This window comes from Takifugu flavidus, chromosome 3 (genome assembly GCF_003711565.1).
Source record: "Takifugu flavidus isolate HTHZ2018 chromosome 3, ASM371156v2, whole genome shotgun sequence".
NCBI lineage: Eukaryota > Metazoa > Chordata > Actinopteri > Tetraodontiformes > Tetraodontidae > Takifugu > Takifugu flavidus.
Genome location: NC_079522.1, coordinates 6,895,487 through 6,922,511, shown reverse-complemented (window position 1 = coordinate 6,922,511; position 27,025 = coordinate 6,895,487). Strand labels below are relative to the sequence as shown.

At 45.6% G+C, this 27,025-nt stretch overlaps 1 protein-coding gene across 1 annotated transcript; it reads left to right on the top strand.

The window, feature by feature from the left end:
- Positions 1 to 1,413: 1,413 nt before the first annotated feature.
- On the top strand, positions 1,414 to 26,702 carry col4a5 (collagen, type IV, alpha 5 (Alport syndrome)). The gene is made up of 49 exons (XM_057026003.1): positions 1,414 to 1,726; positions 10,438 to 10,494; positions 10,736 to 10,825; positions 10,899 to 10,943; positions 11,181 to 11,225; positions 11,344 to 11,406; positions 11,505 to 11,558; positions 11,641 to 11,667; positions 12,371 to 12,451; positions 12,574 to 12,636; positions 12,723 to 12,758; positions 12,879 to 12,920; positions 13,025 to 13,117; positions 13,331 to 13,384; positions 13,504 to 13,560; positions 13,755 to 13,799; positions 13,907 to 13,960; positions 14,035 to 14,076; positions 14,301 to 14,394; positions 14,481 to 14,765; positions 14,838 to 14,927; positions 15,026 to 15,096; positions 15,210 to 15,401; positions 15,474 to 15,642; positions 15,767 to 15,859; positions 15,951 to 16,055; positions 16,151 to 16,248; positions 16,342 to 16,492; positions 16,592 to 16,705; positions 18,111 to 18,278; positions 18,432 to 18,521; positions 18,666 to 18,812; positions 18,915 to 19,013; positions 19,100 to 19,189; positions 19,272 to 19,411; positions 19,485 to 19,611; positions 19,729 to 19,908; positions 19,996 to 20,046; positions 20,136 to 20,321; positions 22,853 to 22,986; positions 23,059 to 23,131; positions 23,236 to 23,307; positions 23,412 to 23,540; positions 23,665 to 23,763; positions 23,846 to 24,058; positions 24,168 to 24,345; positions 24,427 to 24,541; positions 24,649 to 24,821; positions 24,909 to 26,702. Exons 1-49 carry the CDS (start codon positions 1,652 to 1,654, stop codon positions 24,988 to 24,990), a joined length of 5,031 nt encoding a protein of 1,676 aa, XP_056881983.1. The 5' UTR covers positions 1,414 to 1,651; the 3' UTR covers positions 24,991 to 26,702.
- The last annotated feature ends 323 nt before the right edge of the window (positions 26,703 to 27,025 follow it).

Genomic DNA, 27,025 nt, shown 5'->3' with positions numbered 1-27,025 from the left:
TGAGAGCAGAGCGCAGATAAAGAACCTGCGACAGCTGCTGCTGCTGCTGAGGCGCCGGACATTTGCTCAAACCTGAGAAAAAACAAGGGAAAACCCAGGAAAGAGAAGTTTTATTGCCTGCGTTAATGACATATAAACATAAACAGAACGATCAGATGAAAGTCTGTTACAATTTAGTCATAGCCTGTATGAAATAACTCAATAAATGGCCTTATTGTTTGAGATACAATCCCGTAACATTTAAGTGGTGGGGTAGCTACAAACAGCTGAGTGGTCCTATCTGTTTAAAAAAGGAGATCAATTGAAGAACCTTGTTTATAGACCACCAGTTTGTCCACTGCTGTAACCTGGTGCAGACACCGGCTTACTCGGGTTGCAAACAGTCCAGTTTTAGCTCACAGATGCTCTATTTTAGTTCCAGTTGGCCTGAGCGAGACTTCATGTCTGTTGGTCACAACATGTTAATTTATCTTTTGACAGATCCTGTTGAAAGCTCATGTGTACGGTCATGACTCATGATTTAACTAACTTGAGTCTCCGTTGCTATGGTGGTGCTGTTTTTAGCTGTGGTGAACCACAGGGCTTTGACCTGGGACCTGTAACATTTGGGTTTTTTGCATCTTCAAATTATGAAACAATTGCAATTATTAAATTGACAAACATTCTTATACATTATCCCCGAGGATCCTTTGCTTTTAAAGATGCTGATGGAAGAAACCTAGAAAAATACATGAATGTGGATGGACAGCGATTTTTATCTCTTCAAACAGGTCTTAACCTCACTTCATTTGAGTTGATTTCTAATCCTGTGCCATTTTAGCAAAGATTTCTGGATGATGAGTCCAAAAGAATTAAAGACAAGTGCTAGGTTTTTTTTTATCCAACCCTGGGATTTTCACGTTTAACGCCAGGAAAGTTAAATTGCAATCTAACTTAATATGCTTTAAGAGTGGGGGAAGCTCAACGGTGATTTTCTTTTGTCTTTTCCGTGCCAGCAATACCAATCCGTCAAGACTGAAAAACTAGCATTCGGGCTTCAATAATCTGACAGGAATGTTACAAGTCTGGGCGTATAGAAGATGTCAAATAAAGGTTTAATGTGAACGCATTTTGGGCAGCCTAGGGCGCTGGGGAGGATTTGTCGTAGGAACGCAGGAGGAACGACCCATATCCATCCGCGCGCGCGAAATCCCACCTTTATCAGAGTAAATCAAATTACTTAGTGTTTGTAGACAGTGACATGGAATCAGGTCGCTCGCTTTCTGCGTATTTTGGGCTCCTATTGTAGTCGAAATTTGTCAAAAGAGTTTTTTAGAGGAATATTGGCGCTAGGTGTAGGTGCGTGGGGGCTGATATCAGTGCGCCCTTGGAGTGGGAAGTAGTTCCGGCTGGGGCAGGTTTGCAAGTTGAGAAGAGAAAAAGTTTAGAGAGGGGGACTGCAGAGGCGCACGGTGCCAGAGCCTGGACCAGCGGGATCCTCTGCGAGCACCACAGCAGCCAACACGCCGTGAAGACGAGGTTTTCCCCTTGATAGTTCTTTTTCAGTAAGGGCCCGTGTGCGTCCGGGAGGGCAGCAGGGTTATGGCATCCGAGTAGAGAGCTGTAGATTCAAGTGTTAACGCAGGCGGACCATTTATTTATTGTCCCAAAGATGAATAAAAACTTGAAGAGCCTGCCTCTGCTCGTCTTCGCCCTGTGCGTCGCGGTGCAGCGGTCCGACTCTGCGGTAAGTGCGGTTCTTCTCCTTTCTTTCCCCGCTTTCCCCCAACTTTTTTGCACTTGTTGCGCGCAACCAGATATGAACAGAAAGAACCGGGGAGACTCGGTGCCGGAGAAACACCACTGGCTCTTCCAGCACAGGTTTATAAATAGAGGGGCTACTTCTTTTCTTCTTTTTTTAGTGCGTATCCTTGTTCTCTAATTATAATCACCTCGTCGTTTCCGTTTTGTTGTCGTTGCAGTGAAAATAATAACTACAGGCTGAAGTCTGTTACAGCCACTCATTTGTGCCTTTTATTGCGCTGTTCAACGACGGGAACCACCGAGCTCTCTGTGCAGTTTCATGCGAGCCGCCGGACGTTTTTTTTGTCTCGTACCCGGACGCCCAACGTTTCTCAAACACTGCCTGGATGCGTCCTAAATTCTGGTTTATGCCATCAGAAGGTGAAACCAAAACCCTGCGCGCCTGCTGATGAAGATCTTCCCTAACTTAAAAGTGCATCATTTCTGCACTGTCTTGATTTATTGCAGCGACACCCTGCAGTTGCATCTATTCCCTTATTTACGCGACTGACGCGAAAGCGCCCAAATGACACATCGCTGACAGGGTCTCACATCCTGCGACCAAGATGTCATTTTTCTATTAAATTTGAATGTGTGGGTCAGCCCGTTTGGCCCCTGTGCGCCCTGCATGCCTTTAACCTTATCTCCGGCTGCAGCTGTCCCAGCTCGTTTTTACGCAGCTGTATCGCCAAACCGCAGAGTTCTAATTGATCAGGATAAGAATCTCCTGAAATATTAACACGTGATTATGAATATTCATGAGTTGATTAATAATTCATGAGCGCATGCTGCTGAACGCCACGCCCACTAACTGGGCGTGTCAAACCAGCCGGTACTCAGGATGTGAGAAACTCTGTTATTTTGGTTACTTGTGCAGTGATCTGATCCTTCTGGTGCGAGACAACTGTCCAGATTTGAGCGAGTGTGTCAGTTTATGTGCCTAACAGTGGATTTTACTGTTGCCATGGAGAAGTCAGGAGGATGACAAGGATGAGGAAGGGCAGTTTGAAAGGTTGTTGTAGGGCTTTTTTTCAAGTCCTTGAAAAAGTTTTTCAAGTTTTCTGACTTTGGTCGGGAAAAGCTGAGGAGGACCTGTGGAAAGAATGGAAGAAGTGAATGAAAGAAATCTCTTTGACACACACAAACATATACAAGTCACACCGTACTCCTAGCAGTCCTGCTTATGTCCATGCTAGTTCTCACTGAGTCCCCCTAGTGGGCACTACTTGTATACCAATCATACATTCCCACCGGAATTCCAGAAGATGCGCCCTGCTGTATCACTGGTCACTTAACACTTTAAATTAAGTTTTCCTCCTTGAGAAAACTATGACTTTGTTAGTGTGTGTGTGTGTGTGTGTGTGAGAGAGAGAATGGTCCTCCTCCAGATATAAATCTCCTCGCAGCCAGGTGAGGGAGTTCAGCCGTAATGTATACCTGGGGCTTTTCCTTTGAAGCCGTCATGGCACACAAACCACAAACACACATTTAATTTGATGCATCCTCTTGTGTGCGCACACATACACACACACTTTGCACAACCAGCCATAGCCTCCCGGGTTCCCTGCCCCACTCATGCGGATCACATTCTAGGTTGAGTCTCCCTCGTTCTGTGTAGTCAAAACATCCTGAGATTGTCAGATTACAGAGATTAATCTAGCAACTGAGCTGCAGACATTTTTCCACCTCCCTCACCGTTCCTCCCCCTCCTACGTCATATATTATATAGGTGATAAATAGCAATAATTGTAATTATTGATCTTTTGGTGCAACAGTTGAGAAGATAAATAACATATCTGTTAGTTTGAGCCTCTTGTATGCCGCAGTCCTGGGTTGAAAAAAGACCCAAGCTTTTTTAGTTTCAGTGTCAGTGTTCAGTAGTGTGTCCGTGCGCACGTGTTTGTGCATGTGTGGCACTGTGGTGTTAAAGACCTGAAATGTTAGGCAGCTTGACAGGGGGACAAAAATGCAGAGGGGTTGACAAAAGATATTTAGACAGCTAATTACTCCTGTCTCCTCTCTCTTCCTCCTCCTCCTCCCCCCTCTCATCCCTCTGCTCTTCTTCATCCTCTTTTCCATAGTCATCATGGAATAGCAGAAAAATGGAGATTGTGAGTCAATAACAGGGCCGAGTAAAGAGCAGCAGCAGTAGTAGTGGGCTAAAATCTTTCTGTCACCTACATTCAAACCCCATTATCACCTCCGTTATCCTTCCTCTCTCCCTCTCTGCCCTTGTTGAGAGTTAAGGGTAAAGTAAACATGGGGTGTTTGCTGGAGTCTTCTTGATTTACCAACTGTTTCGTCAGAGGTTTCGGACACGTGTTTTTTCTCACTCTCCCATTATAATGTTGTTTTGACATCTCTTTCCTTCCAACATCCAGAGGTCATACTGAAAGTTACTCTCCTCTCCACATTACAGTAGTCAGAGAGGCTTCATTAGGGATTTGGCTGAGGAAAGAGGCGCAGTTGCAGAAGCGAGCCACCAGGGTGCTCCGCGATGCATATGTCCTGCTCGAAGTCAGTCAGAAGAATGTGACACTCAAAGCACTTCCTGGGTGGTCCGGTGCTGGCTGATCTTATTGATATTATAAAATGTCAGAAACGGCAACACTGCGTCCTCTGTACATTGTCGACAGCAACGACAGGTCTCTGTGACCGATTGGTGTCGCCAGGCAACGTCAGGAACAAATCACCGTGGTAGAAGTTTGTGTAGAAGGCTTGACAACCTAAACGAGACGGCTGAGATTAATTCGATTACATATAAGCTTCAAAAGCATGCGTGGGTACCTTTAGGGGTAACTTCATTTCTGTTTTCCCACACATTCCCAGTCGTACATGCCTGAGTCCATCGACACGGATACATCACAAGACGCACCGTCCTCCTCAGCTCCCTCCCTTTCCGTCGTCGTTTGACCTCTTTTTGTCAAACAGCATTACTCCGATCCTTTTTCTCCTCCTGGCCGAGCTAACTCAGTGTTGCTCTGGGGCTCCGCTGGAGCACCGAAACTCAGAAATGTAGCATGTATTGTCTGGGAAAGAGAAGTGAGGGCCGAAATTTTGGCTTTATCTCAAAGATAAAGGTGGTTTTAATCGATGCACCTGCAGTGTTTAGGTTCTAACTTTCGAAGCACAATTTTATCAGGGATTTCTTTGAATGCACCTTGATGACCTCACCCGATTCTCTGAAGGGCAGACACCCTTTTTTTAAAAACAAAGTGCCCTTTCTCTAGCTCCTAATCTTTTCATCCCGCATCAACCACCGCAATCCCATGTTTGTCCAAGACGCCGATGTCGAGGAACGATAGCACTAACCCGCCGTAACCAACAGGTTGTTTATGGTTTATTGTTTGTGGATCCTGCGATACAGGCGATTGTACGCCTGGAAATGTGTAGAGGCCCCTCCCAAAAAAAAAAGATGTTATGACTGCAGCGTTTCGCACAACAGCACACGTGGAAACATGAGCGCTGCGGCGGAATTCAGCCCCGGGCACTGTGGGAAGCTGCCTGCTTCTCTCATCCTTCTTGATTTTCTCTCCTTCGCTCACCTCTTTCAATGCTCTCACACGTTTATTCCATCACTGCACTGAGGGGAAAACGAGGTTTCCCTCAAAACCACAGGGAAAGGACATGACTCTTTCAGCCAATGTCCAGGATGAGATGCCTTTTTTCCCTTAACTTGCAAATAAGGTCGCAAATAAGGTCTTTTAGCACCACTGCATTCTTGAATATGTGCGTCTAAGATGGAAAGTCTCAGATAATCCACTGTCCACTGGCATGCAGCTAAGCCTTTAGCATGCAGATAATGTGCAGCACAGAACAAGGTGTATGTTTCCATGTTGGAGAATTCGGATAGACACTGTATGTACTACACATATGAGTGGGCGTGCTTACCTGTCCTCTTTTGGTTTTTGTCAGTGGAGCAAGATACACAGTGAATAGAGAAAGTAAGAGCTCCCAGAATTTTGTCTTTCCAAGTCCCATTTGGGGCTGGTGAAGGGTGATGAAGTGCAGATTAAGTGCTTGCTCTCTCAGAACTGATCAAATCCGTCAGGACTGACGGGTTGGCGAAGCAGTTCCAGCTGTGAAAAATAGGTAGAATAAAGGCGAGTTATTGTCTCACTGCCGCCACCCGATGGTGGAAACCCCTAACTGCAAGTCGTTGCGTTTTCAGCACCCCCCTTTTTTTTAAACTTCGCTCCGCTCCGTTTATTTCAGTCAGTGTGTCTTTTCAAACATTTTTAAAGGTAAAGTGAATTAAAACAGAGATTTGTCAGGAAATCTTGATAGAATCAAGTCATTGCCATTTGTAAAAAAAAAAATAATAAAATGGAGGATTGTCAAATGAGCAGATTAATGTCCTCCAAATGTATAAATACCTGCTTTATCTGTACCAGAAAGCTCCTGGGTAAATATTAAGGACATGCTGTAGCTCATCTAAACACTGACACACCTTCATGATGCAAATGTTGGCACATTTACGTTTCCTCCATTTAACTTTATTGCGATCTGTCTGGCTCCAAAGCTAATCCAACCCGAATGCATTTCAGAATCACTGCAATCAAACCAGTGATTTAACAATCATTCCAAAGGTGTATTGTGTCTTCTTTCCAACTCTTATGCATCAGCCGCTGCCTCCTGGCCCCACAATCGCCTGGCACGCTGTCTCTTATTTTCTTGTTGCCCGTAGCTATGGTGGCGATGCATGTGGAACAGCGAGGGAGGCGGGCGTGTTCAAACCTGCATTAGACAGGGCAGGGCTGGGCCGGGGCAGGGCAGGGCTGGGTTGTCACAGCTCTCAAGGTGAAAGGAATTCAAACCCCTGAGCTATAACATTATTTTGTGCCAATAGATCCGATTCAGTGGAACTCAATTATCTCATGATGGACACGCAAAAAAGCTGGTGCTTCTCCTCACGTGTCCCCAGGGTATTTTACATGTATGCGAGTGTCTTAAGTGAAAACGTCCTGGGCCTTAATGGATCCCTGGATTCGCATTCAGTCGAAAATGAACAATTGCACCCAAACGAACTTTGAGGCAGTATTTTTATTCCAATGGGAACACACAGGTGTTAGGGTTACTGAATGTATAGCTGTCTAATTTTCATTCCTTGATGATGGGGGAATTCCAGTCTGCAAGTCTAACCCCTTCGTGCATGTTTTCCTGCTTGCTTCTTTGATGCATCTTGCGTGTCTTAGCATGCAGTGATCAGTTTTGTACTTTCTGGAAGACTTTATAAGAGTCAAGAATAAATTCAGCAAACAGCAATATAAACCCTTTCTTTAGGCTGATGTCTGCTTTGATAGGCAGCCAGCCTGCTTTAATACCTATATTTTCCCTCATATTGATGACTGAAATACTTTTATAAATACTTTATTATACTTTATTTTATAAATAAATACTTTTTAACATAAATCAATGATTACGCAGCGCCACGTAACTGATTATTGCCCGATACTGCCACCTAGTGGCGCCTTAGCGTGCACTGCATAGGCAGAGTACTGGGAAGGCGCGATGGAAAAGATGGACTGAGGTAAAACCGCTGAGGGGGAGAGAGGAGCAAATACCAACAGCTCACTGACCTTTCTAAGTGGATTACTGGCCTTATCAGTGTTGAATGGGCAGAACGAGGGAAGGCACAGAATGGAGGGAGCGAAAGAGAGAAAGAGATGATTTTTAGGTGCATAACCCTCAGAGGAAAAAAAGCACCGCATCAACCACCATGACCCACAAGTTTGAAGCCAACTCTGATGACATGTTCCGTTAAAATGCTTCAAACCAGGCAAAATGAACCATCTCTGTAGCACAGGCCAGCAACAATTTGTGGCGTTGTCCTCCATCTGGACTTCATGCAGGACATTCCGCTGGTCTTCTCCAGAGTTGTCTGGCTGGACCTCTGCAGGGTTCTCCTGATTCTCAATCTGGGGTGCCATTACATTTTTTTTTCTCTTGACTTTTTTTTTTTTAATTCATGTTATGTTATCCAGGAGTTGTTATAAACTTTAAAAACAAATAAATGCTATGTCCAAATTTCGTTCTCTGGAAAACACTTTATTCACACTTTATTACACTTTCTATGCAATGTTTTACTGTTAATTTGCAGAACCTTTGTTGCACTAACCAGCTTTTTTTAACCAAAGAATTATAGTAATCAATTAACCAGATATGGTGTCGATAAATAAAAAGTATTGAATGTTTTTATATTATAAAGCTGAGGAAAAGGGCATCAAGTTGATCTACACACAGGCGTTGGGGTTACCTGAAGAAGGGCTTTTATTTTTTGCAGCCATCCTGGTTTGTGGTGCCAACCCAATTGAAATTTTCAGGGCGGACAGTTAAAAACCGCCAAACCAGTCAAAATGATCTGTCCTATAAATGATCTGTCCGACCGTCCTTAGGGTATTAACAAAGCAGTTATAGTTCAAGGTGTTGTCCTCTGTCTGGAACCCATCGTTCAGCTGGTCTTCACCAGAGTTGTCTGGCTGGACCTCTGCAGGGTTCTCCTGAGAGACAACTGTCTCTGGTTGGACGTGTTCTGGTTTTACCAGCTGGTCCACTGCATAGTTTGTCTGGATGTCTGGAATGTTCTCCATACATGGATCCTTTGAAGTAGTTTCTAATTCTTTTGCTTTTTCCTCTTTTACAGTGAAGAACAGATGCTGCAGAGCCTCCACGGGCGTAATTCGCTGGTTGGGGTCGACCTGCAGCATGTTTTTCAAAAGATCTATAAACAGGTCCAGACCAGTCGCATGTTCTTGCAGAACTGATAGCATCCCCGCAACATCATCAAAGCAGTTGAAGACATCCTCTTTGTCACTGACCCCGTACTCTTCTGCTGTCTTAATTGTCCAGCTTGGATGATCGTTCGTTTTTCTATTGAAGAATTGTTTGGTTTGCTGGCCCTTGTCCAGTACATGGTCTGGTGGCTGTCCCAAAATTTTGATGATAGAATTTAGTAATCTGTAACGCCTCCTGTATGGAAACATTGGTGTTCCAACAGCCAGTTCGAAAGCAGTAACCCCCAAAGACCACATGTCCAAAGCCTCGTTCATCTCAGACCGCAGGAGCACCTCTGGAGCGCTGTACATCTGGGTGCAAATGCAGGTCTCAAAGTCAACATTGCCGGACATCTGGGCCCCACCAAAGTCCACTAACTTTACTCGCAGTGGCTTTTCATGGCGGTCCACAATCATGACATTTCCTGGTTTAATGTCCACATGTATGATCCCGATGGTTTTTAACTGGTGAAGAGCCATGACGAGTTGTTCCATTATGTGTCTGACCTCTGGTAGAGGGAGACCCGTTTCGTACAGCCTCGTCTCGCAGATGTAGGCGTGTAGGTCCACGTCCAGGAACTCAAAGCTCAGGCAGATGTCTTCCATGTTGAAGAAAAAGCTGTTAAATCGGACTACGTGACGTGTGTTGGGATCCAGGCGCCGCAGCTGCTTCAGGATTTGGATTTCATGCTTTGCCTTTTCAATAACACCAGTGCGGCTCTTCATTACCTTCACGGCCTCCATGGTTCCTGTTTCAAGGTTGCAACATTTTAAAACTTGACCAAAGCCTCCTTCCCCTAGAACCTTGACCACACGGCGTTGCTTTCCTAGTAATTTACAGTCGTCTTCTCTGGACTGGTGGACATCAACTTTGTTTGTAAAAGCTCCCATGTTTTTGCTGCTGTTTTAGATTTGCTTTTTCCTCTTTCTGCTGGATAAGTTGGATACACAAGTTGATTTTATTTGTAACATTTGCAGACATAAAGGCTTTATCAGCCTTTGATCGGCAGTGTCTTTGATGTAGCATTTGTGGGTGGGTTTGACGATGCGACAAGGTTCTTTGATCTTAAACTCGCCGTGCAGCGACATGATCAGCCTGAGTTGCATCACGCCTTTAAAGGAATAGCTCGCATGAATAACACCCGGATTGTGATGAGTGTGGAGAAGACAGGAAGGAACGGCAGCAGAAAGAAAGATGAAGGAGACGACCTGGGCGTGGGAGAACAGACGGCATTGAGCTGAAGCAGACCAGAGGCTAATCTGGAGATTGGGGGGTTGTGAAAACACCTACACGCATGCATGTGTCCGCTCCTAATTTTGACATCTGTGCCACGCTTTCAGTGGGAATTAAACACGCAACTGCCCGTGGAGGCGCCTGGGAAGCGCACAGGAACGCTTTAGCGGGAAAGTGCCGCAGAGCCCTGCCCCTCGCTCGACCCCTGGCCGCGAGGCTTTTATTCATTCACCTCATTATTCATAAGCCCAAAGGACAGTTGGGAAAACGCTGCGCTGTCTGTCCTTGCTCTGTCTTTCCCACAACTTGGATGCCTGGCATGCATGCCGGCCCATCTGGCATCTGCTGTGTCAACAGGCATGGGAAAAGTCTTAGCGGCCTGACACTCCCACACCTCCCTTCCTTTCGCTATGATCCCAAATGGCGTTCTCACCTGTTGAGGAGTTTGTTTTATTTCAGATATTTTGGGTTGTTGTTTTTTTTTAAAGGGGGTGTTGAGCATCTTGTGTCTCATTGCCGAACAAACCGGGAATAAACACAGAGATGTCCTCAGAATCAGCTTCTTTCTTCACGCCCCAATGAAGACAAACACTCGTGGTTGATGTTTTGAAAGATCCAAATGGCAACTTGTGCTTTGTTTGCGTGCAGGCATGCCACGGATGTGTGGGATCCAAATGTGATTGCAGTGGGGTCAAAGGAGCCAAGGTAACAATCGTGATGAACCAACACAGGTCCAAACTGCAAAAATGGTGGAATATTTTGATTTTATTGGCATTATATTGTGCATTTTTTAGACCTCCAGCTCCTCAATGTCTTCATTGTAACCTGTAAAGGGCCATTTCTCCTCAAAAGCTTTGCGATAACAATGTGCACTCACATATGAGACTACAGAAATCTGCAGCGATGGCTAAAGTAATGTTTCATGTGTATCTGTGACTGTTCCCAGGGTGAGCGGGGTTTCCCAGGGCTCACAGGACCGCCAGGCCTTCCAGGATTCCCCGGGCCTGAAGGTCAGATTGGACCCAGAGGAGAGAAGGTAGGTTCTAAAAATCACGATCATAATATTTGCAACGCAACTGCAATCAGTGATAATCTCTTCGTTATTGTAGGGTAGCGATGGACCTTCAGGACCAGGTGGCCCAAAAGGAATAAGAGTAAGTATTTCTGTGAAACCTCTTTTCCAAATGGGTTTTCTTCAGCTCATTTGATTTTTACTTTCATATTTGACATCTATCCATCCTTATGGTGGGTGGGCAGGAGAACCTGGACAGGTAAATGCAGGGCTGACTTGTAGTACCTTTCCCGACCAGCAGGCGTCACCTTATTTTAAAGCCTATAGTCAAGGTGCAGGCCAAATCAACTAAGTGACGTCATTGTTTACCTCCTGACAGGGACCTTCTGGATTACCAGGTTTTCCAGGAACACCAGGGCTTCCTGTGAGTTTTTGCATCACTCAATATCTTCCTGTTTTGATCTCATTTTCCTCTTGTGGCTTTCCCCCAATGCTCCGGGTAGCATCTAAAGTATCTTTTTTTTTAACCTGTTGATTATCAGGGTCTGCCAGGCCAGGATGGACCTCCAGGACCAAGAGGAGTTCCTGGATGCAACGGTACAAAGGTATCTTTAAAAAACATAAATATTGAGCTCAGACCTGTCTAGTACTGCTTGGACATGCAAGCCCATGCTGCAAGCTAATTCTTCATCTTCTTCTCAAGGGGGACAGGGGTCTGCCAGGAAATTCCGGATTCCCCGGACCACAAGGACTGCTGGTGGGCTTCTTTAGAGCAGGAAGGTGTTGTCACAGTAATGAACATGGCAATCATTGTCTCTCTTCCTCTCTCTTCTTTCTAGGGTCCACCTGGTCTTCCAGGACAAAAAGTGAGTGTCAGGGTGCTTAAAAACAAGGCATTTAAGAATCCAAATTAACAGTCAGACAACAACTGCAATTCAACAATATCAAGTTAATGAACAATGTCATTGCCTAAAGCTCCATGCTTCATAAAAGAAGGGTACAATACAATATCAGACAAATAAGGATCTTACCCAACTCGGTGGAAGCAGCACCGTCCTCTTTATTTTCGCCGCCATCCTACAAGTTTTGTTTCAACCACGATTTTCATGGAGGGTGATCATTTTTTAGCACCCCAAGACCATAAAATTCTGCTACCCTGATTGGCCACACACTTATTAAGTTGCCCTGGCAATCGTACACATGCCGCATTCTTATGGAAATGAGGCGAGTTGGTCTGTGGAAACTCACTGAAGTGGAGTCATTTTGTGGAAATGTAGTTTATTTAATTCATATTGCATGTAGGCACACGCTTCTTGGCAAAACTGGCATTTTTTAAATGAATTTGTAAAGATATTTTTACATTTCTTCCCTTTTATCAGGGAGTGGCCGGCCACAACACAGTGTGTCAAATAGATTCGTCCACAAGAGGGCGCTCCTAAGTGGAATTAATATTCCGATTTTCAAACTTTGCATGTCAGATGATAATGCCTGTTTGATTTTCTGGAACCCCCTTTTTTAATTTAAACTAGTGCATTTTTTATTAACTAAATTATATATAAATGCGTCTAGGGTGACCCAGGAGAGGTGTTCATAACCAACCGTTTTGGAGAGAAAGGAGCAGTGGGGCTGCCTGGTTTGCCAGGGCTTCCAGTGAGTATTCATCAATTTTAGCATTGTTTTTTTTTTTTAAAGAAAATTCAAGGTCATTATGGGGTATTTTAAAAATGTTTCTAAGAATAGGAATAATTGTTTTTGTCTTGTGTCTTTGTCAGGGTCCACCCGGCAACTCTGGTTTGCAAGGTCCACTCGGCCCTCCAGGTCCTCGAGGTTACGAGGTAAAGATAGCTGCTGATCAGCGCGCCTCGGGTCATTTTTCATGTGGTGTTTTTACCACCGGCTTTGTTTCTCCGGCGTTTTTCAGGGTCCTCCAGGTCCTCCCGGTCTCCCCGGACCAAAGGTGAGTTCGTCTTCCAGAAGGACGGATTCTGTCTCTCTGTGAAACAAGTCAACAAGTTCTCGGGTTTTTTTTGCTATGGATTTGATTAATGATGCAGAGTTGATCCACTATCCCCAACAGGGAAATATGGGCTTAAACTTCCAAGGACCTAAAGGAGAGAAGGTAAGCTCCCTGTAGTTATTATTACTTCCTCTTGTCTTTCAAGGATGCTCTCTGTCCACCCTCATTGATCATGAACTATTTTCCCATGTTCATGTCCAAATCAGGGTGATCCAGGTTTGGCAGGCCCTCCTGGTCCTCCAGGACAAGTTGGGGAACAACAGAGACCACCTGAGACTGAGATTCAGAGAGGGGACAAGGTAGTGCTGCAAACCAAGTGCCGATCTTCAGATCGGTTATTTTCATAGCAGGATGTGCAATACTTGTTCTGACTGTACATTCATGAACCCACGCTCTTCATCAACAGATTAAAGCAGTTTTTCTTCCTCTTTTGGTGTTATGAGTTAATAATTGAATCTCGTATCCATCGCTCTGCACCATTTTCGATTGGGTCTCATGTGCGTTCTCTTTAGGGTGACCCTGGAGCTCCAGGTCCACGAGGCGATCCAGGATATCCAGGACCCCCTGTAAGTACCTGCCCGCTAATGTCACAGGAACCTGTCGGTAAAGGTTCTGCTGTACTGATGGCAACCCCTCCGGGTCCCAGAGCCATACGTGCTGATAATGCATGTATTTGTCTTTGCAGGGCCCCTCAGGTGGAGAGAAAGGAGAGAAGGGAGAACCAGGAGAACCAGGCAAACGAGTGAGTGCTCCAATAGCACCAACATGCTGCAGCATCCCTCTGAAAACATTTAGGAGAACTTGGAATCCTCATATTAGAAACTTTGCTTTCTAGGACACAATATCAAAGCTGTCGCAGGCCCACGTTTGCTCGATCCATGATGTAAAGGTTTGTGGTCTACCGTGAGCTCAACACCTCTTTTGTTCTATCTGCAGGGAAAACCAGGCAAAGATGGCGACCCTGGTTCTCCAGGATTTCCTGTGAGTTCTGCCACTGGCCTAATGTTTCACCAGAATATTTCACCATGGAAGGTGACTCCAAAAAAATCAGGACTTTTACTCAGGAATTCTAACTTCTCTGTCACCAGGGACCAAAGGGAGAAGGAGGCCTTCCTGGCCCACCAGGCAGAGATGGAGAAAGAGTACAAATAACTATATATTTTTAATACATTTGAATATATTTTTGACAGGTTTAACACATTTCATGTGATTTTAGGGACTAAAGGGTGACCGTGGCTACCCTGGACCACCAGGAGTGGTATGTAGTGAATTTATTAATTTCCTCACTAAAGCCTCAATTAAACTCTTATATTTTTATTTTTACTTAATGAATGATGATATATTTTGCAAGTAAGCAAATTTGAGCTCCACATGTGTCTTGAACCTTGATGTTAAAAAGCGTTTTGGTGCAGTGTACGATTATGACCACCAGGTGGAGGCATTGTCCACTTTGGTGTCCTGACGGCTTTATTATTCCTCCAGGTGATAGGTGGACCGACAGGAAGTCGAGTGGGTCCTAAAGGTGAACCTGGATACCCTGGAGGACCTGGATCCAAAGGAGAAAGAGGACCACCGGGTAAGAATGTGTTTTGTTTCTAATCTCATTTTACAGAAATTAGCAGCGATTGACTCATCTTAACGTTGTCTGCCTGTCCTCGTCAGGTTTTACTGGACCTCCAGGACCACCAGGACTCCCAGCCATCGGTGGTGGTGGTCAACCCGGACCACCAGGCTTCCCAGGGGAGAGGGGACAGAAAGGAGAACCGGGCAATCCAGCAATTCCTTTGCCAGGTCCCCCTGGACGTTCTGGACCCCCAGGTTTCCCGGGTCCACAAGGCCCACCCGGACCTCCAGGGTTTTCCACCGGACAGAATTGTGTTGCCGGAGAGCCTGGACGTCCTGGCGTACAGGGAGAGAGGGGATACCCAGGAGAGACGGGCCAGAAAGGTGTGAAATGCCGGACGGCCGTTTTTAAATTACATTTAGGATTTTAAAAAATAACATCGCTCCTGCCTTCAGGTGAGAAAGGCGCCACCTGTGTGAACTGTTTTGGTGGTAGCAGTGGCATCCCAGGACCCCCAGGACCTCCAGGACCATCTGGATACCCTGGTAACTGCTCCTTTCAAGACATTGTGTTGAATCAGCTGTTCCTGATGTGTGAGCGCATTCTAGTTTTTAATCTTTCCTGGATGTGTTCGGTCCTTTAGGATCTCCTGGTGTTAAAGGCGGTAAAGGAGAATTAGGATTTCCAGGAACTCCTGGTGCTGTTGGACCTCCTGTGAGAACATTTTCCTTTCCCAGACTGAAATCCTATTTTTGGTCACTCAGTCAATTAATTACGCCAAAAATTAAAAGATGAAAGTCAGGGAATTAATTCTGTTTCTTCTTCAGGGTTCTCCTGGACCTCAAGGTGCTCCGGGATTCCCTGGAGAAAAAGGAGACCCGGGTGATTCCCTCCCAGTGCCCGGTGCCAGAGGAGAGAAAGGTGACACCGGCTTCCCTGGGCCACCTGGTCTTCCTGGTTTGGACGGCCGTCCTGGTCGTGACGGACAACCTGGACTCCCAGGGCCAAAAGGAACTCCTGTAAGTGGTCCTCCACTCGTTCTTTACTCTCTCAACTCGGAGTCCATTTTGTAATGAATAATGGCTCCACAGGGATCTCTGCAAGTGAAAGGCGAACGTGGATCGCCTGGTGAACCAGGTGTCCGCGGTATTCCTGGAGACAGAGGTCCTCCAGGACCTCCTGGCTTCGGACCCCCAGGTCCTTCAGGAGAGAAAGGTGTCCAGGGTGTCTCAGGAAGACCCGGAGGACCTGGTGCACCTGGTAAGAGAAGAGTTTCAACATTTCACAGTTTTCATTAAACAGGTTAAGGTTATGACCACATAGATGCATGAACTAAAAGATGGAGGGAACGTTAACTCGGTGTATAATGAACCAACCTTTGCAGGTGCCAAAGGTGAGCCAGGCCTGTCGATAGCTGAGAAAGGTCAGCCAGGCCCCCGAGGACAAGATGGAGAGCCAGGTCTATCAGGCCCACCAGGTAGACGAGTAATAACATCCCCCTGCTAACCTGTAACTCCAGCTATATGTTTCTGTTGTCTGACTTTAATTTTGCAATGTGCTGTTATCAGGTAACCCCGGTCAACCTGGGCAGCCTGGTTTCCCTGGTTTACCAGGATCCAAGGGTGAACCGGGACTCCCAGGCATTGGCCTTCCAGGACCCCCAGGACTTAAAGGTATACCCACTCCCACACTTTCTTCACAAATTGAATCCTACTTCTCCTCTTGTGTTCCTCTTCCATCTTTACCTCTGTTTTTTCCTTCCCCACAGGATTCCCAGGAATCCCCGGACAGCCTGGAGCTCCGGCAGGACCAGGCAGACCAGGTGTTGATGGGCGCCCAGGATCCCCTGGATTACCTGGACTCAAGGTGAACGTGGATGGATGATAGCAACTTTGCTATTTCGAATGGCTGAAGTGGGGCTGTGATCAGGCACATTGAACCTGGTGCTGTCTGTGACAGGGAGAGCCTGGCTTTGGTCTGCCTGGACCTCCAGGTATACCAGGAGTACCTGGACCTAAAGGTGTGTCTGGACCGAAGGGAGACCCCGGGTTCCCCGGCGGCCCTGGTTCACCCGGACGATCTGGATTTGATGGTGCTCCGGGCTCCAAAGGTAGCCTCTTTCCCCGACTCCTGCGTGTTAAAGATCAAAAACAATGATTTAAACTCCCTGCACAATCTGATTGGATGGTGGCCTGCTGTGTGTGAGCAGGTGAGCCTGGTACACCTGGTATTCCTGGAGCTCGTGGTCCTCCTGGATCCCCTGTCATTGGATCACTGGGCCCACCTGGTCCAACTGGACCCCCTGGCCCAATAGGACCACCAGGTAAGACACTTGGAGCCAATAGCAATCGGAACGTAATAATAACGTTATTATCTGCATGAACTGTATCAAAAGAATGTAACTGAGCCGTGCATGAGCTCCCAATTCTTCATGTTCTGAGCCTGTGGCGGTGACGTGGGTTTAGGGTTGAGGTCTGGCTCTAGGATTCAAAACCAGTTCCTTGCACACTTTCCATGTGAAGCAGATGAGCACCCAACTGTGTCGAGGGCTTTGGTCCTAAACGCGCATCAACTCTAACGGTATCGGTCTGATGCGGGGAACTACTTTTTTCTTTTTTTTTGGCTACAGCTTGACCACCAAATCTCACGCTTTGTTCACGAACGCACCGGATTCAGCTTCACGAGCGGTTGTCCCAGCGCTCCCCGAAGCGTCGCGGCTTTAACCTCACGCTGCTCTTCCTGTATTTGGACACGCAGACTAACACAATCAGTGAAAGCACTCTGAGCACGAGCCTCCGTGCACGTTGAGTGTGGGGGAGAAAGAGCTCCGTCTAGATCAGGGGTGGGCAAACATTTTGATTCGTGGGCCACAATGGGTTCTAACATTTGACAAAGGGGCCGGACCAGGAGCAGATGGATGGATGGAGTGCTTTGGTAACCTCACCTCATTGGAGAAAAAATACACATCTTGGGATATGGAGAAAACATGTGCTTTAATTTCAAATGAAAATGAAGAGAAGCATTACAACAAAATATCTGACTTTGGAATGAGTCTTAAAACACTTAAAATCAAATGAATAAACTGTGCCTTTTTAAAAAAAATTAATAACCATTTCTATTTTAAAGCACTGAAAGTTCTGTTATCCTTCAGGATATCACCATCACTCTCCTCCTGACTGTCTTTTTTCTAGTGGAAAAACACCAGAATTGCAGTGAAAATTTAACATTAACAAGGTTTATTCATTTAATTTTTCAAGTTTGGCGGGCCGGATTAAAACATTTAACGGGCCGCGTGTGGCCCCCGGGCCTTAGTTTGCCCATGCCTGGTCTAGATGTTTTAATGCATTTAAAGCATTATAATCTGTTCTCATCTCCTGTTTGGCTCCGCCCTTCGCTTTGAAACACGCCATCCCCTTACCTGCGACACTCGGATGCCAAGGCGAGAAAGGTATGGTGACTCGGTACCGGTGCGGTTGGCGGCCATTTAGTGGCGACGCGTGTTCTTTCATTATTTCATGTTTGTGTTTGGGATTTGCTGCCTACCAGGAACACAGTATCTTGATCCTGCTTTTTTTTTTTTACTTGTTATTTGGTTTTGGGGCTCAAATCGTCGGAGCCTCCGACCTTCTTCCGAGAAGCTGATGGAAATGTTTCCCCGAGATTGTCTCTCGTGTTTGAAACTATGTTGCTTCTGTCTGAAAACTGAGGTTTGACCATAATTGTTACAGGATTCCCTGGTTCAAACGGAGCAAAGGGAGACCCCGGTCCTCCGGGATTAGATATCCCAGGTCTGCCCGGAGATAGAGGAAGTCCAGGTTTCCCAGGTTCTCCAGGACCTACCGGAATCCCGGGACCTCCTGGGGGACCTGGACGGGATGGTGTGCCTGGAGGGCCAGGTAGGCTAAGCTTCAACAATCATTGATCTGTGACATGAGTCATTATGGGATGCGAACACCGGACTTGCCGATAACAGGGAGAAGAATGATGTTACATTTTTTATTTTATGCCACATCCTGTCGCTGTAATCAATGATGTTTGACTGGCTGCAGGTCAGAAAGGAGACACAGGTCCCATTGGACCTCCAGGCCCTCCTGGAGGACCAGGAGGGCCAGGGTTGCCTGGTGGCCCTGGATTTAAAGGTACTCGCCTAAGTTTTCAAAACGATCAATCTGGAAACAATATTAGAAATTGAATATCTCTTTATTATTGAATGTGACAGAGAAGAAAAAAATGATCTTGCTGAGGGTACAATGCTGACTTATGTGTCTTATCCTCCTATTTAGGTGAATCTGGATTCCCTGGAAGAGATGGAACACCCGGCATTCCTGGTGGTAAAGGAGAAAGAGGTGATCCTGGTCTTCAGGGACCCCCAGGAGCCACCCTGCCACCATCGGTTACAAAGGGAACCAAAGGAGACCCCGGCCTTCCAGGTACTGCCACAAACACTTCTGGCTGTTGCCCCCAAACACCCAAATATGAACAATTGGTGACAAAACGGCACACTTGTTATGTTTGTTCTTTCACGTCTACAGGTATACCCGGTGGTCCTGGTCAGAAAGGAATCTCCGGTCTCCCTGGTGATCCAGGTCTTGCTGGATCAGATGGACGCCCCGGACTTCCTGGACCACCAGGTATGGATTTAAGTCAGGGCAATCACGCATTCAGACATGATACACAGGAATGACCTGCCAGATATGCTGTTTCTGTCTGGGTGCAGGTCCTAAAGGGGATCCTGGGTTTCCGGGAGGCCCAGGTGGTCCCGGAGCACCAGGACTTAAAGGAGGCATGGGAGAAATGGGATTACCTGGTATGGTTGAATCCCCCCTTCAACTATGTTTTGGGTCTTCCAGGTCTGTAAATCCTGACATTGCACTTTGATGATGTCACAGGACCACTCGGGCAAAAGGGTCTCCCAGGTCAGCCTGGTAGACCTGGATCACCTGGACAGCCAGGTGCACCTGGTTTCAATGGCGCCAAAGGTGAGCCAGGATCTGTTGGAGTTGGACCACCCGGACCACCCGGACTCAAGGTGGGTAACAGCCATTGATGATTCTCATTTACAAAAAAGAAATAGTGTATTCATATATGTGTGATTTTCATAGGGCGAACCAGGCCAACCAGGATTCCCAGGAAGTCCTGGACTTAAGGGGACACCAGGAGCATCAGGCCTACCAGGTTTGCCAGGAGGACCAGGTGCTAAAGGTGATCCTGGCTTACCAGGATTTCAAGGTAACCGACACCTTAACTCTTATTAAATGTGGACTGCAAATCTGCGTAGATGAGCTAAAACACCGACCCCCAGGTGCTACCTTGAAACAGCAGAAGTAACTTTTCACTTCCTGTCAGGTCCCCCTGGTATCCCCGGTCCAAAAGGTCAAGATGGTGGACCTGGTGGACCAGGTCTAAATGGAGCCCCTGGTAGACCAGGAGAATCTGGCCGACCGGGAGGACCAGGTTCGCCCGGAGAGAAGGGTCAGGCAGGTCGCGATGGAATCCCTGGACCCGCTGGAATCAAAGGAGAGCCAGGTTTGGCAGCATCTCCTCATGAAATTCCTTAACATAAGATATTTTTATCTGATAGGCAGGTAAAAAGTTGATCCGTTTTTATTTCAGGACTTCCAGGATATGGTGGCCCCGGCCCATCTGGACGTCCAGGGTTGCCAGGTAACCATCTAGTTTCGACAACCCTTTTATTTGTGATTGGGGCCTCATCACTGACACAATGTCTACTCTACCTCTGATTGTGCTTAAAGGTGCAAAGGGAGACCCAGGTCTCCCCGGCCCATCTGGTGTTCCAGGTTTCCCAGGCACAAAAGGAGAGGCTGGTTTCCCTGGTCCTCCCGGTCCACCAGGTAGCAGTGGCCCACCTGGATCTCCAGGAGTAGCTTTGCAAGGCCCCAAGGGACTCCCAGGACCCCCTGGACCCCTGGGAAGACCAGGTAAAGTGCTTGGGTTCAGTATGTGCTAACAAACACCAAACATCATTGCTGCCTGGTTTTTGGTAGGAAAGCTAATCAATGGCAACATTTGCTACAAAGTCTAAAAAGTAGCTATGGACTGTAAATCAAGATGATTTGGTTCATCTCGCCTCTGAAAACCAGACAGCAGATGAAGGAAAATAAAAAACAACCACCCTGCACTTTAAATGTAAATGCTCCATCTGTCAGTTGATTTGCATGGGACATTACCGCACCAGTCACCACCAACGGGGTCATTGTCTGAGCACCGTATGTCCGGTCACTTTCAGCAACACCGAGCACAGATGATGAAGTTTTCTGTGCACAAGTGGCGGGGAAGCTTCTCACACACTCACCAATCCCACCGTGACACATGAGATGACTCCATCCGTCCACCTGTCCTCCTATGTCCTCATCAGCCTGCTTGTGTCCCTTTGTCCTCTCATGGGGGGAAGTAATCTACCATTTCTCCACAGCCCTGAAGTTGCGTGTTTGTACGTGCACATTCATGTGAATGCTCGATCCATCGTCCCGACCTCATCTATGTACAATGTGTGTGAGAAACTTTGGTAAAAAGCAGCTGAGTGTAGCAGGAGTCTAAACCACTCAACACTGAGTTTGACATTAGCGACTGAGTAGCTAACAGGGTTTAACGATAAACGCTAAGATACACTGCACGATCTGTGTGAGTTATATTGGAACCGCTGCTCTGCCCACTTTATGACGTGGCCCTCCAGTATGAAATTCTCCAGTATAATGAAGCTCTCCAGTATAACCATAAAATAAGCAAATGTTGAATATTGTTGAGTGTGTTGGCTTTTAGCTGCGCTCAGTGTGTTTTGTCCTACCAATCAATCATCTGCATGATCATGCCCACTACACCAATGGCACAGATTAAAATCAAGCCAAACATAACGCTGAGAACGAGTGGACAGTCCTGGAAAAAGCCAGAACAAGATATTTATTCATCCTGCGAATTGACAGCAAAGCTTTAAATTAAAGCACTGACCACAGGGCAGCGTTATGTCGGGCGGATAGGAAGATGCAAACGTGTTTCTATTTTTCCAAGTAATGAAATGAAATGTACATTTACCCCCATTTCTTTTGGCCTGGCCTCACCCGCTGTGGTGCGGCCCCGCCTCGTCACATGATGATACATCATGCCTCCGACTGCCGCAGGTCCCACAGGTCAGATGAACGGAGTCCAGACTTCTTCTCCTGCATGTTCCTCACAGTAGCTCCTGTTGATTCGGTTACCACTCTGGTTGATCAGTGAATCTCAACTTCCTTCTTTCAAAATGAATTTCCGTTGTAATGACGACCCTTTTTCACTCTTCTTGCACCCTGATGGTAATAAACGACACCTGTTTCAAGTAAGCACCACAAATATTTAAAAGGCACCATTAGCATGTCATCTAATGCGGAAGAAAAAAATACATAGCCTTCAAAAATCTTTTAATTTCAGAGCACCAAAAAAAAGAACACCACATAACTAACTCACCCAACACTGAATTAAAGTTTCCAGGATTGAAATACTGTAATTAAATCACCAATAATACACACAGCATTTGTGTAGCATAGTGTTATGACACCCAGCAGCATCTTCAACATCTCAATGGGCTTGTCCTTATCTTCTGAGAGCCATGAAGATATAATCATAGGAATTAGACATCATGAGGCCACTCTGCCGCCCCCTTCAGTCCATCCAAATAATGACACCCACTCTCACTGTCCACTGTGGTGGGGAAGGCCTGACCTCCAACTGCCCAAAGGTGCAGACCTTTTAAGATTTGAGGATGTTGTTGGGTGTTCATCATCTCCTTGCCTGTGATTTAACAAACATGGACAGATTTAATTGTGCTGGTCTTTGTCCAGTATCACTTGTGAGACTTTATAAAGACGGTTTCATCTGTCTAAACATCCTCTCCTTTTTACCCCGTGTTGTGAACCTGGCTCGGATTTCCCCGGGATTTCTGGGAACCCTAGGTCTTCCAGGTTAGATTCTACTGGTTTGATGGTTTTGACATGTGCCATGGCTGAAAAGAAGGCCGATGTTTTATGTACCGCAGACTTTTGTTTTCACCCCGCAGGAGAAGGCTGGACACACAACACTGCATATAATCACTCAAACACATATTTACACTATAATTTAACAATAACAATTAATCCACCTTTTGATTTTGGGTTATTTGCAGACAGATTTTAAACTTTGTGTCACCCAAAGGAACAAGGTTGTGTATTAATAATATTTGGATTTTCTTTTTCTGCTTCTTTAAGTGTTCATTACTTTGGCTGTGTGGTTTTATTTTTATATACAGCTACACTTTAATTTATAGTTGTCTTTTGTTGCACAAAAACCTAAAAACTGTTGCTGTTTGTATTCATTAATTAAGTGTTACAAATTGCAATTTTTTCTTTGAAATTCAATTTGTGCAAAATGTTTTGCTTCTTTCTTGTGTAAGCTTATATTATTATAACATAGTAAGATATTATTTCAATGTCTGGGTATAAAGGTGCCCCTGGACCAGAGGGCCCCCGTGGGCCCCAAGGAAGTGGTGGCATCAAAGGAGAGAAGGGTATCCCGGGTGCTCCTGGTCAGCCAGGCTTCACTGGACAGAAAGGAGATCCTGGTAGTCCAGGAATCCCGGTAAGATTATCCCAATTTAGGCGAGATTAAATGACAACTGAGACCTAACTGCCTGGATCTCCTCCTCACAAGGGTTCCCCTGGTCTTCCTGGAGCTCTAGGTCTGAAGGGAGATATCGGCCTTCCTGGTGTACCTGGATTCCCTGGTCAGTCCAAAACAATCAAAACGGTTCAAAAGAAAGGAAGGACCAACAAAGGAACTCATTTTATTCTCTAATTAAGCAAAAATGTTTCATCTGTATTTTGTTAGGACCAAAGGGTGACCCAGGACTCCCTGGTGCAAGTGGCCTTCCTGGAGATACCGGCGATATCGGGCCTATTGGTGCGTTAACTAATTCTAATTTCTCTCAATATTTAAGTTTCAGGTGCAAAATATTAAAAATTATACAAATTTGAATCCTCTTTTGCTTTGAATTTGATCTCTAGGCCCACCTGGTGACCCAGGTGTATCTGCGGCTCCCATTGTGGTCAAGGGGGAACGAGGACCCCCTGGTGTCTCTGGTCAGCCTGGTAGTCGTGGACCTCCTGGTCCTCCTGGCCGTGACGGACTTCCAGGTGCACAAATAAAGACTAATTTAAGTTCTGTGCATCTGTTTCGGCCCATGAGAAGCAATCTTACTGCAAGAACATCAAAACATGGTCATCTTTTAAAAGAACCTTTGTTGCTTGATGCACTCAGGCCAACCAGGTGAACCTGGGAATCCAGGCTTGGAGGGTCCTCCTGGTTTTGCTGGCCCACCTGGCAGAAAGGGAGACATTGGACCTGCTGGTCAATCTGGTAAGTGGAACTGAACGTCAAAGCTAAAAACAGAAACACAATTTGATTCCTTTTGTAAAACATATGTGTATTTGAATCTCAGGTCAGCGTGGATACCCTGGTCCTCCTGGCTCTGATGGTCCACAAGGTCTTCCTGGTCTTCCAGGATCAGTGGCTGCAGCTCATGGCTTCCTCATAACCCGACATAGTCAGGCTCAGGATGTCCCGTACTGTCCTGATGGGACTAATCTCATCTACGATGGATACTCTCTGCTTTACGTGCAGGGCAACGAGAGAGCGCACGGCCAGGACCTGGGTATGAAGCGTTTCGAAATCCCCTAGAAGTTTCGCAATACCGAAAAGTCAGTTACACGATTTAGACGTGACGGTATTGTACCCTCAAACCGATCTATCTGGCGCTTCAGGTACGGCGGGCAGCTGTCTGCGCAGGTTCAGCACCATGCCTTTCATGTTCTGCAACATAAACAACGTCTGCAACTTCGCCTCCCGCAACGACTACTCCTATTGGCTGTCCACGCCCGAACCTATGCCCATGTCCATGGCCCCCATCACAGGAGAGGGCATCAAGCCTTTCATCAGCAGGTACTGTACAGAGGGGGAGACAGGATTCTAGAGTTCGATGAAGCAGCAAGTGGGGTGCTGAGTTCTGGTTTTTGTGTGTAGGTGTGCAGTGTGTGAAGCTCCAGCCATGGTGATTGCAGTCCACAGCCAGACCATCCAGATTCCCACTTGTCCAGCGAATTGGGAAGCCCTATGGATCGGGTATTCCTTCATGATGGTAGGACAGAATATTTACCCACACGTTAAATTAGTCACCTTTGCCTGTTTACACCGTGCGCTGCGTCTGTTATCCCACCTGAGTTTAACTAAACCTCTTCCCCACAGCACACTAGTGCTGGTGCAGAGGGCTCCGGTCAGGCTCTGGCCTCCCCTGGTTCCTGCTTGGAGGAGTTCCGCAGTGCTCCTTTCATAGAGTGCCACGGAAGAGGGACGTGCAACTACTACGGCAACTCTTACAGCTTCTGGCTGGCAACTGTAGAACCCTCTGAGATGTTCAGGTACAGATCGATTCCTGCCAATGAGGCTCAACAAGCATCCGAATAAACTGCCAATTTTAACCTCCTACCCTCCCTGTGGCGCTACAGGAAGCCCCAGTCGGAGACTCTCAAGGCGGGTAACCTCCGGACACGAGTCAGCCGTTGCGTTGTCTGCATGAGGAGGACGTAACGGCACAAGGCATCGTACCTACAGTTGCCGGGGACACCTGATGATGATTTGATGTTTGTCCCGTCGACGGATAGGCCGTCGTCTTGGTGTCAAGGTTGAATTCCATTGGAGCATTGTCTTCCTAGGGGGAAAAAAATCAACTTAATATAATGGTGCTACTGTGCAACACAGCTTAAAAACGACAAATAAATCTTACAGTTAGTGTGTTTTTCCTTCCGAAGTACCTCAAAATGAAAGCAGAAAAAGATCCGCTAAATGGTGCCACAATGGATGTGACAAAAGTGCATTTTTCATTGTTTTTCCTTCCTTTCCTCAAAGGAAATCTGTCTTTTTTCCACTCCTCTCAAAAGCAAAACTCAGTTTTACTGTCTTCGGTGCAACAATATGTGACAGAATTAATCCATCACTTTTTTTTCCCCTTTTTTACCCATGATAATAATAAGTGGAGGAACTCCGCTGTTACCAAATCGGCACTTTGACTTCGGAACATCCAATACAAGAGATGCACTGACGATGAGCTTTCCTTAGTGAGACTGACTGCCTTTTTTTTATTACTATCTCTTTTTTAGCAATCACACGTTCTCTTTTCCCGTACAGTTTTCTGTTGTTTAATGTTACAATTGGTGGTACTAACCCTGCTGTAGCCTGCCCTCTAACGGACAGCCTACACCTACTTTATCTTTCTTTTTTTGTAAGTAATTAAATGTGTATATTGTGTAAAACACTTTTTTGTTTTTAGTGTATTAGAGCTTAAATCTGTAACAGTTCTTTGTTTTGCGATATTTTTCCAGGTTCTTTTAAATTCTCACGTTGACACATTTCACATGCATCCACACAAGCACTCATTCATTCATTCACTTCATTACTCACTGACACACACCTCGACTCAGATATTGTACAAAGGCTTTATGAATGAAACAGTATTTTATATATAATAATTATATATTTGAAAGAAGAGGATAAAAGTTATATGAACTTTATTTGGCTGTGGAGAAGAATGTTTGCTGTTTTCACGTGCAAAGTTCAGGCATTTCACCAATAAATAAAGCTAACTACTGAGCAAAGAAAGAGCCATTTTCCCTAAAACATTTGAGTCGTCTAGAATTTTAATACCAATCAATACAAACATTTTGTATTCAATATGTAGATTTATCAAATCTATGGGAAATACATGGGAACTCATATAGGTAGTCTAGTGATTGGGGAATGTTACAAAAGTTGTTTTTAATTGAATCCTGGCTCCTCAGAAAACCATGGGTTTTTTAAAAAAAAGCTTTTTGCCCCCCAATTCTTTTTTTTTTTTTTCCCAGGTGCTGGGCTTTGCTGTAAAAAGAGGGCCTGAGATATTGTGCTTTTTTGTGTCCCTAAACCTTTAAATCCACTTTCCCAACTTTGAATTTCGACCTAAAACTGACCCATTCTTCACACAGGTGGAACATTGTTGATGTCTTTCAGGTTTCCTCTCCATGTCAGGTGGACACACTCCTGCGATACTGTATGTCTGCATGAGCTGTTTCAGAAACAGGAAGAAACATTGTCCTGTGATTTACTTGTTATCTTTTTTTTTCCAAGACTGCTTTTTGGATTCTAATTTTGTCAATCTGGGGTGCCATTACATTTTTTTTCTCTTGACTTTTTTTTTTTTTTTAATTCATGTTATGTTATCCAGAAGTTGTTATAAACTTTAAAAACAAATAAATGCTATGTCCAAATTTCGTTCTCTGGAAAACACTTTATTCACACTTTATTACACTTTCTATGCAATGTTTTACTGTTAATTTGCAGAACCTTTGTTGAACTAACCAGCTTTTTTTTAAAACAAAAGAATTATAGTCATCAATTAACCAGATATGGTGTCAATAAATAAAAAGTATTGAATGTTTTTATATTATAAAGCTGAGGAAAAAGGCATCAAGTTGCTGCAGAGCCTCCACGGGCGTAATTCGCTGGTTGGGGTCGACCTGCAGCAGGTTTTTCAAAAGATCCATAAACAGGTCCAGACCAGTCGCATGCATCCCCGCAACATCATCAAAGC